We start from the raw sequence: 18,825 nt of genomic DNA, 5'->3' as shown, positions 1-18,825 counted from the left end.
AAAGTAAAGGAAAAATAGGCATATTAATGATAAAAATTGGGATTGGGTTGGGAAAAAAAAAAAACTAAATGTATATATTTTTAACAGTTTTACAATTATTTTAAATGGATAGTAAGGGAGTTATTTTAAAATTTTTTGAAAAACAATCAGCGTTTTGTAAATTTCAAATATAAAAATTATATGTGCAATCACTTTTACGTATTCTATTAATATGATTGATTGCGTCATTTTTTTTAATATAAAATAATTATTTTATCCAATCACATTAATAGTATATAAATAATACACAAAAATACAATTCCGCTACGCACAGTCGTCTTATGCAGACGCTGTGCAGTCGGCTGACGTGGCATCATGCCACGTCAGCCGATGAATTAAAAAAAAAAAAAAAACGAAACCCATTTCACCATTTCGTTTCCCGCTTCTGAGACTAAAATCTTTCAGACCAACTGACCAAGCCATTTCGTCTCGGGCTCTCGTGTGGGTGCAGGCGCAGGATCCTTCCGTGACTCCGTCTCGTCTTGGAGCGATTTGCGGTGGGTAGTGGGTCAACCGAAGGCCGGTCTGGTGGGCTGGGTGTGGGTCAGTTTCGTGGGCTTGGTGTGGGTAAGTCTCGTGGGCTTGGTTTGGGTCAGCTTCGTGGGCTTCGTTGGGGTGAGCTTCGTGGGCCAGCATCGGTTCGGGTCGGCTTCGTCAGCCAGCAGCAGTTCGGGTCAACTTCGTGGGGCAGCAGTTCGGGTCAGCCTCGTCTCCATACCGTCGCCACCAAAGGTACCATCTGTCTAGACAGATGTTTGCTTCATCATGCAATAAAAAATGTTTTGCAATATCTGCAAGTTTTGATGTTTGTTGGATGAAAATAAATTGCGAGTCAGTCACATGTATTAGTTAGTTTGGATGTTTTTTTTCAAGTCAGTTCCACAAATTTGGATGTTTGTATGATTTATTTCTGGTTGGTTGAATAAATTTGGATGTTTGTATGATCTATTTCAAGTCAGTTCCCAAATGAGTTTTTGTTTTTCCTACACATACAAAACAAGTAATTGTATTAATTAATTACATAAAAATTAAAAATATTGAAGTTTGATGTTGGTAAAGTTTGATTAGTGTGGTCCTTTTGAGAAATGTCATGCTTGCCCCTTTGAATATATTGCATGGGTTGGTTAGCATCAATTGTCTGACATTGTAAATAAATCTTATTCGAATTTTTATCAAATTTTGATCAGTTTTGTAATTCTTGGAAGAAATATGTACACACTATTGGTTGATTGAATTAAATTTCCTGAAAACTTATCAAAAACTAACCTGGGATATTGAAGAACCTGAACAGGGCATGGGAAAAGGAGAAGAACACTCATCTCAGCTAACACCATCTACCTCAAATCCGTCAAACTTAGTATGTTATTTCATAATTTAAAAATTTATTGCAACTCAATGTTTAACGTCCTAATTATTATTTTTATTTTTATGTTAGGACATCCTTCAAACTGGTCTACTAAATTATCCAAATTACATGCATGGCTACTTTGGACCAATGCTTGCATGTTCACCAGCTTTTCTGCCATATCCATATGACAACAAAAATCCAAGCAACATTCAGGTGGTTTTTCAACTTCGTTGTTGTCTTTTAGTTATAACGTAACTAACTTTTTATTACGGCTTAAATGTTTTTTGTTTTTTGTTTTCAGCAAAACGTTGGTTACCCATTTCAATATGGGATGGGACCTCCGAGGCCAGTTATCGCTACAAGCTCCGCAACAAGTGTTAGGGTTAGTGAAAAAAATAGGCCCGATTGTTTAGAAATTGAACCTCCATGTTCTTCAACTAGAGTTGATGAAGAAATTATATTGGATAGACCAGATGAACGGGAAATTGACGATGGCACTACCGGTACACCATGGGTAGTGCCATCATTGGATAGTGATGATATCATTGAGGAGCCAAAGTCGGGGATGGAGTTTAATTTGTTTGAAGATTTGTTGAGCTATTATAAACAGTATGCAAAGAAATGCGGGTTTGGGGTGATGACACAGAGGAGTGAGAGGTCAGAGGATCAAAGTGTCAGATATGTCACCATTGGTTGTGCACGGGGAGGGAAGGCCCGGAATAAGAGTTCGAATGTCGCCAACCCACGTCCGACGGGGAAAACGGGCTGTAAGGCAAGAATTAATGCCTTAAGAGTTGAGGGAAAGATGCGGATAACAACTGTGCATAATACACATAATCACGGCCTCAGCCCAAAAAAATCCCGCTTTTTTCGATGTAACAGAGAAGTGAGTGAGACCGTTAAAAGAGTCCTAGACACGAACGACTTAGCTGGCATCCGATTGAATAAGAGTTACGGTTCTCTTGTTGTTGGCGCAGGTGGCTTCGAGAACCTCCCATTTTTAGAAAAAGATTGTCGCAATTACATCGACAAAGCACGACATCTGCGACTTGGCGCAGGTGGTGCTGGAGCACTACGGGATTATTTTATGAGAATGCAGTACAAGAATAATGGATTTTTTGCATTGATGGATCTAGGCGATGACGGTAGATTAAAGAATGTTTTTTGGGCAGATCCACGTAGTCGGGCAGCCTACCAGTATTTTGGTGATGTAGTTACATTCGACACCACATACCTAACGAATAGGTATGGGATGCCCTTTGCACCATTTGTCGGTGTAAATCACCATGGGCAGTCGATTCTTTTGGGAGCTGGGTTGATTTCCAGTGAGGACACAGAGACATTTACATGGCTATTTCAAACCTGGTTGCAGTGTATGGACGGTATAGCTCCAAAGGCTATTATTACTGATCAAGACAGAGCAATGAAAAATGCAATTGCTACTGTCTTTCCAGAAACTCGACATAGATTATGCTTGTGGCATATACTGAAGAAAGTCCCTGAGAAGCTTGGGTCGTATGCTGCGTACAGAAGTGAGCTAAAAACTCAACTAATGAAATGTGTGTATGACACACAAACTATTGAGGAGTTTGAGAAATGTTGGGCTGGGTTTATTAACACATACGACTTACATGAGAATGTGTGGTTGAAAAGTTTATATGTGGAGCGTGAGTATTGGGTACCGGTATTCCTGAAAGAGCATTTTTGGGCTGGAATGAGTACAACCCAGCGCAGCGAGAGTATGAATGCTTTTTTTGACGGTTATGTTCACTCGAAGACAAACTTGAAGGAGTTTGTCGACCAGTTTGACAGTGCGTTGAGGAAGAAAATTGAGAATGAAAACCATGCGGAATTCCAGTCATTTAGCCAGGTCATTCCCTGCATATCTAGATCTCTAATCGAAAAGAAATTCCAAGAGTTGTACACTAACGCTAAATTTAGGGAAGTTCATCAGCAAGTAATTGGTCTGCTCGATTTGGATCCATCTCTACTTACATCGGATGGTGTAATGAAGAGTTATTTGCTAGAAGATGAAGTTCGTATTGAGGAGTTCACTAAACCAGTGACATTTTTAGTGGACTTTAATGAGGAAGACTGCAGTGCTAAGTGTTCATGTGGGTTATTTCAGATGAGAGGGATACTGTGTAGGCATATTTTGGCCGTATTCAAGTGTAACGGTATAAAATCATTGCCAGACCGGTACATCTTGGACCGATGGAGAAAGGACATCAAGAGGAGATACACGTTCATTCGCAGTAGTTATGACGCAGGGGAGCAGAGGTCAAATGGTCATAGATATTCAATTCTTTTAAATATGTGTTATGGGATGATAACTTATGTGGCGGATTCTAATGAGCAATTCGAAGATGCAAAGAAGAGGATACATGAGATGACTGAATGTTATCGCGAGCAAACACGCAACTTATCTCAAATCCAAACAGGTTCGATTCCGATGAATTTTAAAATAAGTTAATCTGGTTTACTTCATACTAACTACTTAATATCTAAGTGTAAAATTTTTGTTCATAACAGGTTCGAATGCTGGTTTGATGACAGAGAACAAAAATACAGTTGGTAGTTCACAACAAGTGAAGAGTCCACTTGTTGTGAGAGGGAAAGGAAGACCCCCATCTCTGAGGCGAGCATCCAGGATGGAGACGGACATGTGAAAGGTTAAAGCCAAACAAAAGAAAGCACAAGTCAGAGGGAAATGCAAACACGTGAATTTTTAAGATTGGGAGAATAATAATAAAAAAAAAAAAAAAACCTAAGTGTAAATGTGTATTACATTTATAATGTTAATTCGCAAAGAAAGAAAATTTACTAACAGGAATTATTTTTAGCGAGAGGGAGATACACCAGAAGGAGATATACCAGTAGTGGGGACGTGCAGGAATTTATTTGGGCCATCAGAAGTGGATATCACCAATCCTGTACAAGTGCAGGTATTACTTTACTTTTTCATGCCTTTAATATTTACTAAGAAATTTCTTTAGTATTGTGGTCAACCTCCCATTTTTAATATTTACTAAGAAATTTCTTATTTATAAACAGTTTGTTATAGACAGCTATATATTTGACAGTAGTGGAACCCAAAACCAAGAAACAGTATTTGGCAGCCAAGAAAGTGTAACATTCCTAAACTTTGCATCTACTAATGTAATATTTAGATGACATTAATATTATTGAACTTTCCATGTACTAACAGAAATTTATCTGCATACTAATCCACGTAGATTCTTTTGGATTCGATGGCGCTCAACCAGACCTCCTTGGGTTCTGATGGATCACAACCGGTGCAAGAAGGCTGAAATTTAATTTTTGCAACCATGGAAGTGATTTGTTTTGTAATTATTTTTGGAAGAAGTTATTTTGGCAAGGGATCTATTTTGTAAGAAGTTATATTTTGTTTATAGTGATAATGTATTGCTGATTATTTTTGTCAAGTTACGGTTGTGATTATTTTTTGGTAGTGATAATGTATTGCTGTTAAACAAGTTCATTTATGTGTATTTTGTTTATAGTGATAATGTATTGCTGATTATTTTTGGCAAGTGATCTATTTTGGCAAGTTACAGTTGTGATTATTTTTGGTAGTGATAATGTATTGTTGTTAAACAGGTTCATTTATGTGTGCACATGTACTGAGAATACATTTGTATGTGTAACAGGTTCATTGCAGTGTTATGGTTATGGGTATTGATAGTGCATTTTACATTAGGCCAACAGAATGCATTTCAACATTTACAGGTTCATTTACGTGTTTACTGAGTCATCTTGGCTCGCAGGTACTAGGCATTTACGTGTAAATCAGGTACTAGGCATTACCATGTACTTCTTTGTGACCGTGAAGAGTCATCAGTAATGCAGCTTTACGTGTGCATTATTAGTGCTAAGTGTGTTGACATTTAGGCAACACTTTCAGCCAACATTTACTGGACGTTCAACCTGTAACTTGGTGCTTTGTTTTGCCAAACAACAGATTCATCATGAGAATTGATTGAATAAACCTGTAACTCTGTGTGTGTAACAGGATTGACACAAGTTCATTTCATTTCAGCGATTGTAAAGTTTTTATTCAATTCTCATGGAAGACCAAAATTCCATATACAAATTCAGACCAAAATACACTTAACTAACTTACACTTACATTGTACATGGGAGAATAACAAATTCAGACCAAAATACACTTAACTAACTTACACTTACATCGCACAGCTAATACAAATTCAGACCAAAACACTTACATCGCACATCTAATAAACTTACATCACACAAGTACAAATTCAGACTAAAAACTAAAAAACAGAAACCACTACCTTGTCAATAAATAGCAGCAAAAAACTAAAAAAAGACCAAAATACACCCAGGATTGCGTGCGTGAATGCCTTAAGACAGATTCTCTTTCAAGAAGCACCAACTCCATCTCTCTCTTCTTAAATTCATCTACTATCTTACGGAGCTCAGTTACTTGGATTTCAACTTCGAAGAGTCTCTTCTCGAGCTCTTCCTCCTTCCTTGACAATTTATTTGCATATTCTTGTAATTCTATATCAGCCCACTTAAAATATTTACAGTATGGTAATTCCTAATAAGTGACAATAAAAATTAAAAAATTGTTAGATGTACGTAACAGTGTATGAATCTATTAACTACAAAGGTTGTAGTTACCTTTGTATTGTACTTTGGACACCCTAAGAAGGGTCGTCCTGGATTTGCCTTAGTAGTTGAGTATCTCACTACAGCTTGAACCTCACAGAAGCACAATGGAGGAGCAAAAGTACGTTTGCCAACAGATGAAGAAGACAGTGATGACGACGGCATTCTAACCTCAACCATAATCACAATGGAAAGGCACACATATCAACAGAATTACAATTAATTTTTTCAGAAAAAAAAAAACAAAAACTTGCAAATATTAAGAAAGCCCTTTCTAGGCCAGAAATAAACATCCATAATCACTCATAAGTTACTGATACAGTTTAAAAGAAACACCACGCACAGATTCAAATCAGGATGCTAAAACAATTTTCATGCCCCTTAAAAAATTGTACAACACATTGAAAATACCATTATACAGATACATGAGAGATGGCTAATTGGAACTGATTGCATTCCCCACCTTGAACAAACAACTGCTTCAAAAAAGAATTGCCTGGTTTTGCTTTATTCTATTTCATTCTTACTTATGAACAAAAAAAAAAAACTTTTACCATCTTTATTGAACAAGAGATTCAAAAACACATTAAAATGAATACTCTTTTCCAAGTTAAACTGACAGGTCCTAACACATAAAATTTTTCGAGAAAGACTACCAAGAACAGGCTAATGAGCAAAGGGAAGGCAGGCACATCTCCCTCTCATTTGCAATATTTATTGACCATGGGATGCAAAAAGACTTATCAAAGGAATCATTTGATTGATGTTCAACTCACACCATGAATCCAAGGATATAATGCACAACAAAGGTACAGAGTAAATTAAACAAGTACACCCAAACAACCCCTAGTGATTTATTTAATTTTTATTGTTTTTTGGGGCATAGGCAATTGATTTATAATAGTGATGGGTCATCTCTGTTGTGATTTATTTGGTCATACAGATTATGCCTCAGCCTAGTAATTCCTCTTTCTTTAAATTAATCATACTACTCCTTCGTTACAGCAGATTAAATAACAATCATAAACCCAAATTTCTTTTATTGTCAAATCCGATACATTCACTAGTCCAATCATGATCCAACCATGAAAAATGAATACAATGCATGTATATCGGAAGGCACAACCCATTCACTAGTCCAAGCATGATCAACATAAAAAACTCCAAACCAAAATAGTTGAAAAGTTAAACAAAAGCAACAAACAAAATAAGGAAAAAAAATGCATAATAAAAAAAGAAATGTACTTGCCTTCCACTTGGACTGGACATGGGCGACTGTCTTCCTTGTGCCTTGATGAAGGATAGGGGCTAGGGTTAGGGGTCAGGGAAAGGGGATGGTTAGGGTTAGGCTTAGATTTAGGGTTAGGGTTTCGAGGGTTTCGGGATGAGGGATGAGGGAAAGGGGATGGTTAGGGTTCGGCTTAGATTTAGGGTTAGGGTTTCGGGATGAAGGGAAATGGGCTGGGTTAGGGTTAGGGTTATGGTTACGGTTTCGGGTTAGGTCTACTGGGTCATCTACGAGGGAGGTGAGAAGTCGGGATGAAGGGAAATGGAAGACCTTTGCATTTCGAAACACAGAGAGGAAGGGGCTTCGGGCTTCGCTAGAGAGAACGTAAACGGCTGGTCTTCGCCAAGAGAACGAAAATCGCTTCAGGGGATTTGCATAAACACAGAGAGGAAGGAAGGGGTTCGCGAGAAAGGGGGAGAGGTGTCTTCGAGGAAGGAGAAACATAGAACATTCGAGAGGAAGGAAGGGGTTCGCGAGAAAGGAGAAAGGGGGAGAGGGGCCTTCGGGGGAAGGAGAAATACAGAATGTTCGAGAAAGCAGAGAATGAGAGAGGGCTGGGGGAAAATGATGCAAAGCCCCTCAAATTAGAACGGCGTAGTTTTATTTTTCCACGTCAGCAGCCGACTGCAAGCCGTTTACTTACGCAACTGTAAGTAGCGTTTTTGATAAAGTTAAGGGAGCTAGATGGTATGGATTGAAGCATACGGCTGGGCTGTTAAACCTACCCACAATTTTTTTTTTTCCAAGCAACGGAACCGGTCATGCAGCTTCCGAAAATTGGCTTGTGTTTCGGTCAAACTAAGGTTGGTTTGAGGTATTGTTTGCATTCAAAAATCTATCTCAACTCATCTTATATCATTATTACAATTTTTTTAAATTTTTATACAAAATATAATAAATAATTCAACTTTTATTCCACTATTCACAAACCATTTTAACTCATCTCTGAATCCACACCACTCAGTCAATTCACTAATTGGCCCCGGCCTTGGTAGGGCGGGGGGACCGTACACTAGATTCGGGCAGTTGGGTATCTGCCTGCATCTTTGAGTCCAGCGGGGGCGAGGGGCGGGTTCGGCCTAAACCTGCTTGTCTTTTTTCCTCTCTGTCTGCATATTATATATAATATATATTGTATATATTAAAAAATTATATATTTATATTAAAACGAAATCCCAAACTGTTTTGGAGTTTCAAAGTTTTTTTTTTTAATATATATATTTATATATTGTTGGTAAGTCTAATTTATTTTTTCTAATTTTATTATCTCACAATCTCACTTGCCTACCACCTCCAAATTCCAGTCTCAAAGTCAATGTCAAATGATATCATCTTGCTACAATTTGTTATTGTTTTTTGAATCATTGTTATTTATTTAAATTATTTAATAATTTGTAATTTTTTAGATTAATTTGTAGTAATTATAGATTAATTTGTAATAACTTAGAATTATTAATTAAAATTTAGAAGTTACTGACTGACTAGTTAGAACTTGGAATTTTATGTTTTATGCTCTAACAAGTTTTGTTTTAATATGTATAATATTGTTTTCCAGTTTTTGTTTTTATTTTAAGCAATTTGGAAAGGCAACTGCTCGGGCCCGGCCCAACTATTCGAGTCAGGCTTCGTAAGGCCCTTCAAGGAGGATTTTTTTAGCCATTCAATTTTGATATATTTTTAATTCTAAAGCCCATTTTTAATATGAGAAATTTAACAAAATAGTTCTAATGTGATGCATTAAATTTAAAACTATTTTTATTATAAAATAATTCTAACTATTTTTATTGCATTAAATTGATGATCTCAGATCACTCAACTACCAAAACATAACTTAAAAAGAGAACACTACAACCATCGAGAATTCCTCCTGAGGAACTCTCCCAACAAGTGCATTTGCTTTTATTTTTTTATTTTTATTTTTTTTCTTCATGTATTTTTAAAAACATTTTAAACATTTTAAAAACAAAAAAAATCACAATAATGACAACATTATTAAAAAAACACTTCCTTAATCACTAAGTAAAAAAATAATGTCAAGACCCATTATTGGGATACTTAGCATTTTCCATATAAAAAAATGAACCTCACCATGAAAAAGTTTGAAAAACTTGTTTTTACTTAGGGCAGGTTTGGAGGGTGAGATAAGAATTTTGTGTTTTGTTTTGAAATTTAAAATATTATGTTTTAATATTATTATTGTTTTGGAATTTAAAAAAGGTGTATTGGGATTTGAAAAAGTTGAATTGTTTATTATATTTTATATGGAGATTTGAAAAAAGTGTAATGATGAGATGAGATGAGATGATAATTTTATGTTTTGTTTTGGTTACCAAACCTGCCCTTAGTGGGACCTACTTTTCATAAAAGACTTTACATTTTAAGTTAATCCATAACATTACTTGAAATGATAATATCATTGCCCCATTTTACAAAAAGCTCTTAATATTAACGATGGACTCTTGAAGTATCAAAAGGAGTACCTGTATTTTAACCAATTTTGAGCACAAACAAGAATTGTAAAGGTCTTCGGAGATAATAATTTGGTCTTGGATAGGACTGACTTTTGATAGATTTGTGATTTTGATTATGGCTTCCGCTTTTGTTTGGGATTTGGTTTTCAAATGGGATTTTAGTTAAAAGTCTGATTGTTTTGACTGTAGGATAGGTGCGGCAGGTTTGCTCGAATGTAAGGCTTGAAAAACTGATTCGATTTAGGTGGATTTAGCCGATTTGAATTGAATCAATAAGAAACAGAATCAATTTTAATGAACATTTTGAATCGTTCAATGAACCGTTTTAATTGACCAATTCAGATAGATTTAAGCTGATTTTAAACCGATTTGATCCGATTCCAACTGATTCAAAATTATATTTATTCTTAAATTGTCTAACAACTGAGTTTTTTCTTTTAATTTATTGTACAAAAATATGATAGAACTAAATATATATTAACTTCTTCATTATTGTATTCAATAAGAATCGCAAAAAACTGAAAAATTAAACATGTAGTTCTTTATTATTATTATTTTTAGTTGAACAAAAAATTAAAGAGATAAATGAATATTTTATACTAAATTTATGGTTGTGCATAAAATACAACATTTGGCCTTTGTTTCCAGCTTAGCGGTCTTCCTTTTTCGTATTTAAGACAAAAAATGGCGGCAATGGAGGTTAAATACATAAATTACATATTTATTGAAATTATTTAGATTCATAGCATATTTGTATTGAAACTAGTCAATGAATTTCTATTTTATACTCTTTTATACATGATATAACATGCTTTAATTGCAACAAATATGATTTTTAATAATATTGAAATACCTAATTCAAAATTATCATGAATCGCCCAATTCAACTTGTTGAATCACCCCATCCATATAGGGCGGATATCGGTCCTTGTCGGGACAACATTTGCTACTGAATCTTCCAACAAGCAAAGAAACTTTTGACTAATAAAAGATGAACCAATTTAAGAAAAAAAAGATCATTTAGCAGTGATACTTAAGGTTCTAATCATAAGGAGCTGTTAAGGGTTCCTGTTTTTCCCCTGACTGCAATACAAAATAGCCAAATTCTTCTCACCTTGAAGAAGCATGATGGCAAATGACAATAAAATCATTCTCAATGTCTAGGCATGCATATCGACACCTACTAAACGGCTAAAGATTGTATAAGATCACTCAACTTTCTAACAAAACAGGCCCTGAGACACATCAAAAATTGAAAGTTATTCCCCTGTCAAAATCTTCCCAACAATATCTGAAAAAGAGCTGGAACCCTTTAGAAACCCAAAATGAAAAACAACAGAAGCACGACATTGCTGGGGCAAGCTTTCAGATTTAGTAACCTGATACACAACATCTACAATGTCAGGCTTTCTGGGTTCTCAACAATCTTTGCGAACGTCCGAAGAAAGGCAGCTAAGTCAGCACCGTAAATAATCCGGTGATCCGCTGTTACATTCACCTGTAAAAAGATTCACGCAGCAACCCAGTTAGAATCTTCATAGAATTTTTTGAAGTACTAGAAAAGTTTCACTGTATTGTCTTTTCAGCCGAGAAGTTGTTTGATGTTTCATTGGCAAAATTAAGTGCAGAAGGTGTATAAAATATTCACAGATAGCAGAGGGGCCTAACTGAGACATTCCAATTGGTGATAAAAAAAAGGCATCTCCAAATACCGAAGTCTAAGAACACAATAAGCTGACAATTCAATTTCAATTTAATTCAGTAGTTTCAAAGAAGGGTATATTAGGATGTGATTCAGTTACAACATTTTGTTTCAGTCCTTTCAGATATATTCGAGCCCAAGTAATTGAACTACATAGTTGGAGAATTAAGTCGAAAAAGATTTTGATACTGGCAGAATATAGCTCCCTTCAGTAATAATAACATACCAAGTAATACAAAGTAGAATCATAGAAGCATATATTCATGAACAAGAGAGGCAGAGTTCACAGATATCTCTGAACATTATGCCTGACTTTGGCACTAAACCCCAAAAGAAAGGGGGATGGAAATAAAGCAACTGCAATGAGTGGGGGTGTAATTTTCCCTTCACGCCACATCGGGTATGACTCTGCGCTCAATCTTGCCTTGTGCATAACATTTCAGAATCTTAAACTTCCACCATTTAATATCTATCATCAAATCTCCGTAATTCTAAAAGTGACTCTGCTGATGAGTTATTGTAACCTTTTAAACTTATAGAAGAAATCTAATTACTCCCATGATAAATTCTTGTCCAAGTTAAGAGTTCAAACATGTCCTAGTCCCGCAACAGATAAAAAAAACATGTTTGAACTCTTCACACACATCTTGGGACAAAACAGATAAAAAAAAAAAAAAAAAACTGGGAACAGAACAAAAGATAGAAAAGGATCTGCACCTCTTCACACTCATCTTTTTAAATGCCAAAGTTAGAAACAAAAAAGTCTTGGCCCATGACCACAATCCTCCACCTAATTATGAGATGCCGTTTGAACCAAAGCTCAGTGGCACCTTTCGATACTCCATTGAATGCTTTTTTCCAATTAGTATGATTTTATTTAAAAACATAAAGAGCATAGCTTAAAACACTGGAAATAAAACAAAAGATATGAAACCAAAAAGAAAAATGAAAAGCTAAGAAAATGAAATAATAAAATTTTTCAGTATGGTTTAGAATTATGTGGAAGTGAAGTGATTGCACTGCAAGAACGATCATATCCAAGGAAAGGGCAGAATAGGGTTGTCGCACCATGAACCTACCTACCATGTTTCCATGCTATTTAAGTAAACAAGAAAAACCTACCTTGTTTCCATATTAATTGTGTTCTTTTTTTCCTTGGTAGTTAGCTACCATCATTTTTTTTTCTCTTGAAAAGCATTTGCATCATTACTCATATCAAGGCTCTGAAAGCAGACTTACTTTCACTGCCAAGAGAAATACACCCCCAACAACAAAAATCTTTGAGTAGTGCTATTTGAAGGCGCCTTTGCACCACATACCATCCACATGACATAATTTGATTTGTGAGATTCAAATTTTAAAATTTATATTATAAATCAAATTATGCCAGATGGATGGTGTGTGGTGTAAAGACCTTCAAATAGAATTATTCAAAATCTTTATGTAGAAGAGTTTTAGGCTATGTTTGGTTAGTGAGGTGATCTAAGATCACCTCAACATCTAAACGTAGTGTTTTTTTTTTTGATAAGTAAAAACATCTAAACGTAGTGTTAATGTCTACGAAGATCAAATCAAATTTTTGTAAGCCTATTGAGAATTAATGTTTGTAGTTTTCCACTCAGTTCAACACCCTTTCAAAGTTGTTTCCTTTCCCTCTAAGTCCTGATAGAAGATGACGGACTCTTGATCCGATGGGCAATTTTTTTCCCTCTTTACTCATCTCCATTCCTGCTTTACTCTTAACTCTTCTAGTCTGAAGTTGATTTGGCATTAAGAAATTATTTATACTGGGGAAGCTCTACTTTGGTCAACACCTAATATAGATCACGAAACTAATAACGTGCTCCATAAAGAATAAGGTAAGAAGTAATTTTCCCTTATATACGTGCAAGGGTCCAAAGTGAGATGGTTATCACCCATGAGTGTGCTGTTCTCTTTTAACAAACAGAAGGGTCTTTAAAGTCAGAAAATGTAAGGAAGAGACCTTCTACATACAAGCAGATGAGGGTGTGTCTTCCAGACCGGCTTGCAATTTTTTCTTTTTCTGCTTTTTTTTTTTTGTAATGCAGGAAATTCAAAAGGACATATTTAGTTTAGAACTAAAATTTCTGAACAAAAAAAACAATTGTCCGAAACAAACTGCCAAAGGCATATCTATGTTACACCAATTGCTCTCACAATTGAAAACTGGATGTTGTTCATAACCCAAACCGTACAACTTACCACTACAAGGCTTTCATAACTGGGACAGGATTTTGTCACTACATATCTTATCATAATTTAAATTTCGGAACTAGTCCCAAAGAAGCTCTTATCACAGGTTTCTGACATGCTTCGCTTTTAGAATCAGGGTGGCAAACATTTGCTTCTTAAGTGGATGATTGTTCGTGTTGGGTGAGGGCTTGGACCAAAACCCAGATGGCCCATCCTTTACCACCTGAGCCAAGGCCTAACAGCTACTTCTTAAACTGGACCTCGCAAAGAGCGGGTGCCAATAATGTAAATGTTTTTGCTTCAAGAGGCATTTTATCTTAATCAAGCTCCCCAATTTCATTGGATTCAAGACTTAGGGCTTGTTTGTGAGATGATCTCATCTCATCTCAAGACTTCTCATAGTTTACTTCCCAAACATCACTTAAACAAAAACACTTTTCAATTTCAAATCTTCAACTTTTTCATCTAATTATTACCTAATTATTACAACTTTTTCAAACTTTCAAACAAAAAAAAAAACTTTTTCAAATTTCAAAACAAAAATAATATTAAAAAATAATATTCTAACAATATTTTAACTTTATAATATTTTTATTCAATTTTTTCTCTTTTTTGTCCCAAAACTCAATAAAACATCCTAACTCAAACCATTTCACTAATATTCACAAAATTCTCATCTCATTTCATTATCCAAACATGCCCCAGTGAAATTGTGAAGGATGCACAAGATCACTGGTGGAATTCTGAGCTACAGAACTCTAAATAAATTAGTAAAAGATCGTGTGCCATTGTTAAAATCCTTATATATGTCATTACTTATTGATAGTGCAACTGCAGAAGGTTAAGTGGCAGATTGATGCCTTTCTCAGAAATCTGACTTCATGTCTCATATGGTCTTTCAATTAATAAGGAATGTGAAACACATTATTTTGTAACTTGCAAAGAAATGGAAACTAAACTTACCAGCATTTTACTTTTTACACTGAAAAATCCATCTGCATCAGCCACAACGGTAGGCTTCGATGCTCCAACAGCCATGATAGCCCCCTGAATATCATTCCCGATCTTCAGCAAATGGCAAAATAATTCGAATAGGTAGAATAATATCATCAATTAATGGAGGCAAAAAAAAAAAAAAAAAAAAAAGCCTAGCTCTTATTTGTTATCACCCCACCTGGCCTGGAGGAAGAATAGCATCAAATCTGTCCACTCCAAACATGCCCAGATTGGATAAAGTGAAAGTCCCTGCGAATTGCATTTGAGTTTAGTGGTACTAACGCCGAAAAGTTTATCAACCACAACCTAAAGTCAAGATTATGGAATAAAAAAAACTGAAAAAAAAACCTGAATTATACTCATTAGGCTGAAGTTGCTTCGCCCGAGCCTTCTTCAGTAGCTCTTTCCATTTTTCCGATAACAGATACAAATCCAACTGCCCATGATACAAATGTAAGTAACGAAACACTAACCTAAACTCGGTAAAGCCCAACAACTAGATTTATTACATTTATTAAACACCGAATAGCCCAATCACTGACCTTATCTGCGTCTTGAAGAACAGGGGTTATCAACCCACCATCGATAGCCACAGCAACAGCAATGTTTATGCTACTATTGTGCGCAAAGCTCTTTCCATCTTTACAGGTCGCATTGACAACCGGGTGCTGAACCAGCGCCATCGCTGCAGCCTTGGCTAACAGCGCAGTCATGGTCACACCTTTTGGTTTCACCTGAAATTTGAATCCCATGTCCTCATTTCCAAGCTAAATTTCCAAGAGCCAATTACCCAATTCAATAAAAAGAATGATTGGGACCCAATGGCAACGTACCTTCACATACAGCGCATCGAGAGCATCGGTTGTCACTGGATAACCGACGCGGAAAGTGGGCACGGCGAGGCTATCCACCATGTTCTTCGACACTGCCGCTTGCATTGTCGTGAAGGGCACGACCGTGGAGCCAGGAACCGGAGGTGGAGCAGCCACAGAGGGGGCGGGTTTTGGTGGCGTCGGCTGGGAGACAATGTTCGAACCGGCATTGGTTCCAATACCCTTCGAAGGCGTGATTCCCGCTGCGGTCTCCACATCGGCTGGTGTGACTCGACCGAATGGCCCGGTCCCCACTACCGATTCGATATTGACCTTGTGCTGCTTAGCTAACTTCTTCGCAAACGGGGTTGCTACGATTTTCCTCGGGCCGTCAGAGGCTGGCTTAGCCGGCGGAGGCGGAGGCTGAGAAATTGCAGGAGCTGGAGTGGAAGTAGGAGGTGGAGGAGTGGGAGTAACGGCTTTGGGAGTAGAAGGAGCGGATTTGGAGGCGGCTTTGGCTCTGGCCTCATCGATTTCTTCCTCGGTCTCGGCCAAGAGGCCGATGGGAGCGCCGACAGGGGCAGACTCACCCTCGGGTACGACGATGGCGGCGAGGATACCATCGTAGAAGGTCTCGACATCCATGTCGGCCTTGTCGGACTCGACAACGACGACGCTTTCGCCCTTGGAGAGGCGGTCGCCCTCAGACTTAATCCAGGAGACGATCTTGCCCTCGGTCATGGTGGAGCTGAGGGCCGGCATGAAGATCTCCCTGATCTTGGATCGGACGGAGAGAATCCTCCGCCGGGAATAATTCTTGGACGAGGGGGAGCGTAGAAAATGCGCGGGGAGGGAGGTGGAGGTGGAGGAAGAGAAGGAAATGGAGGTGTTGGAGAGAGAGGGCCTGCAGAGGAAAGGGGTGGAAGCCATTGCCAGAAGAGAAAGGAGAAGAAAGAAACAGAGAGTGTTTGTGTCTGCGAGAGTGTGTCCGGGAGAGTAATGTAAGGATGGAGGCGGAGAAGACGAGGTTGAGGAGAGTTGGTTGGGAGAGTTGGAGCAACCTTGAACTGTGTTAACATCGCCCAATGCTAATGTATTTTCTTCCTTTTGGGGGGCGTTGGTCAAAGTTCGTTACAATGAATTTCTAAGCCAAAATAACTGCAATCCCTTCCACCTTTTGAAAAGATAAAAATATTTTTGGAATAAATTTTATAAAAATAAATATATAAATTATAATAGATTTTTAAGTCAAATTATCTAACGTGATTTATAGGTAAGATTATAATTTTTTTTTTAATTTTTTTTATAAATGTAACTCTTTTTTAAAAAATATTTTTTTATTCATTGGCAAACTGTCTATTCCAGACATTTTATGTTGGAATAATAATATGCGTATAATTATTTTGATAATTATGTTTTAAATTAAAGACATTTTTATAAAATGATGTTAATTTTATAAGTTATTTTATAAAAATATTTTTTATTTAAAATAAAATTATATAAAAATTATAAAATTATGCGTGTATATTTTTTTTCAAAAAATTTTAGACATAAACTTCACACTCTGTACATCACTTAAAAATATGTGATTTAATTTTTTTATCCTCATATTTTTTAACATGTGATATATGAAATATGAAGATAAAAAATTAAAATTACATATTTTTAAAAAGGTGTGTAGAAATGTGAAATTTTTATGTAGCAAATCCCTTTTTTAACATTGCTGTCATGTTGGTCATCCATTGGTTGTATGGTAAGCATTAGAACGTATCACTTCCAAAAAAAATTTAAAGGCTGTCAAAGTTAAGGTGATATATACATTAACACTTATATAAACTAAAATTTTAAAGATCTATTCAAATAAAATATTGGTGCTTGCCAATCAATTTAATTAATGACCCGTTAATAAGTAAATAGGCCATTACATGTGTATTAATAGTGATGACTGTAACCACTGACATTCAAACATTGTAATCGACCACATATTATATAGATAAGATCTTGTTTGGTGAGTGAGATGAGATGGAAATTTTATGAATCTGTAAGATAGTTTGTGAATAGTAATTATGAGTATACGAAAGTGTATTTTAAATACCTTATTATTGGACTAAAATGCTAAAATGTGAATAGAAATCGTAATAATTAATGTGTATTCTTGAATTGAGTTTTTATTTACTTTGGTATATTCATAAGCAGATTTTTATGTTTAATTTCTGGGTTTATAAAAGAGCGAGTCAAAACCCAGTCAAATTTAAAGAAAGACTTTCAAGTGGGCAAGATGTTGGAACAACCTAAGAACTTTCAAAGAGTGTAGAACTCTTCAAATAAGGATAATGATAAATTTTGAGAGTAATTCGGATCAGAGTCTAAAATGTGCTAGGAGACAACATGAATATACTTTAGTATTTTGATCGTAACTTTCCAGTCACATATCAGATTGATGCGATTCTTGATGAGTTGGAAATCTATCTTAAAGGCATACAAATGTGTCTCTAATAAGGATTTTTAAATTCAAAATCCTAAAGTGTATACGTGGCTGCCAATATGAGTGCTAAAATTTAGGCTATTTTTCATGTGGGAATTATGAAGATATTATGGTTTCTTTTCTACTCTATATAAGCATGAAATTGTAGAGATCTTTTGAAGGGAGACAGCTCAGTTTTGAAGAAAGGAGAAACATATTATTTTTATTTATTTTTAATTCTTCTATGGAGAACTAAATCTTGTGTAAAGCCTATGATGAAAATTGATTGGTGAAAATATTTTAACTTTATTTCAATTCATATGTTAAGCTTTATTGTTTAAGATTTTAGGATTGAATTCTCCATTTGTTTTGGATATTATAAGTTTGAGACAATTATATTAAATCTTGCTTTGGTTTGATTTTATTGAGCTATAAGATTATAAATATATGATTGTGACTTAAACAAGCTTTTCATACCATTAATGTTATTTTATGCTGCCCTATTGTTTATGAATATAGGGTTGTCTTTAGATCTGATATTCATTTTTATATATGAAAACCGTGGTTTGTAAAAGGAGAATAGATTCTAGAATTAAATTTGAGAAAATAGATGAATATAATGTCATATCTTCCAATTAGAAATTTGGTACTATAATTCTTAATTGTGTATATCATTTGGATTGAAAAAGTGAAAGTATTGGATCCGGTTGATAGAAGCCTAAAGTTTTACTTGCCTTCTTATATGTGCCCTAATATCATTTTAATTACGTGCTTTAGGTAGAATTTTCAGATTTTTTTCATATATTATAATTTGATCTTTTTTTTTTAGTTT

The 18,825-nt window shown here is 35.7% G+C and overlaps 2 protein-coding genes across 2 annotated transcripts; one reads left to right on the top strand and one right to left on the bottom strand.

Annotated features, from left to right (window-relative positions):
* Window positions 1–1,534: 1,534 nt before the first annotated feature.
* On the top strand, window positions 1,535–4,056 carry LOC118344674 (protein FAR1-RELATED SEQUENCE 4-like). The gene is made up of 4 exons (XM_035685780.1): window positions 1,535–1,600; window positions 1,689–2,597; window positions 2,760–3,828; window positions 3,920–4,056. Exons 1-4 carry the CDS (start codon window positions 1,535–1,537, stop codon window positions 4,054–4,056), a joined length of 2,181 nt encoding a protein of 726 aa, XP_035541673.1.
* Window positions 4,057–10,780: 6,724 nt separating this feature from the next.
* LOC108986754 (dihydrolipoyllysine-residue acetyltransferase component 4 of pyruvate dehydrogenase complex, chloroplastic-like) lies at window positions 10,781–16,628 on the bottom strand. Its single transcript, XM_018959495.2, has 6 exons — window positions 15,551–16,628; window positions 15,260–15,451; window positions 15,066–15,153; window positions 14,896–14,966; window positions 14,685–14,768; window positions 10,781–11,303 (listed from the first exon to the last, which is right to left on the bottom strand). The coding sequence occupies exons 1-6, from the start codon at window positions 16,457–16,459 to the stop codon at window positions 11,199–11,201; spliced, it is 1,449 nt and encodes a 482-aa protein (XP_018815040.1). The 5' UTR covers window positions 16,460–16,628; the 3' UTR covers window positions 10,781–11,198.
* Between the last annotated feature and the right edge of the window lie 2,197 nt (window positions 16,629–18,825).

Source organism: Juglans regia, chromosome 15 (assembly GCF_001411555.2).
Source record: "Juglans regia cultivar Chandler chromosome 15, Walnut 2.0, whole genome shotgun sequence".
NCBI classification, from domain to species: domain Eukaryota; kingdom Viridiplantae; phylum Streptophyta; class Magnoliopsida; order Fagales; family Juglandaceae; genus Juglans; species Juglans regia.
Note: the sequence above shows the minus strand (reverse complement) of the source record. Positions and strands in the feature narration are given on the sequence as shown.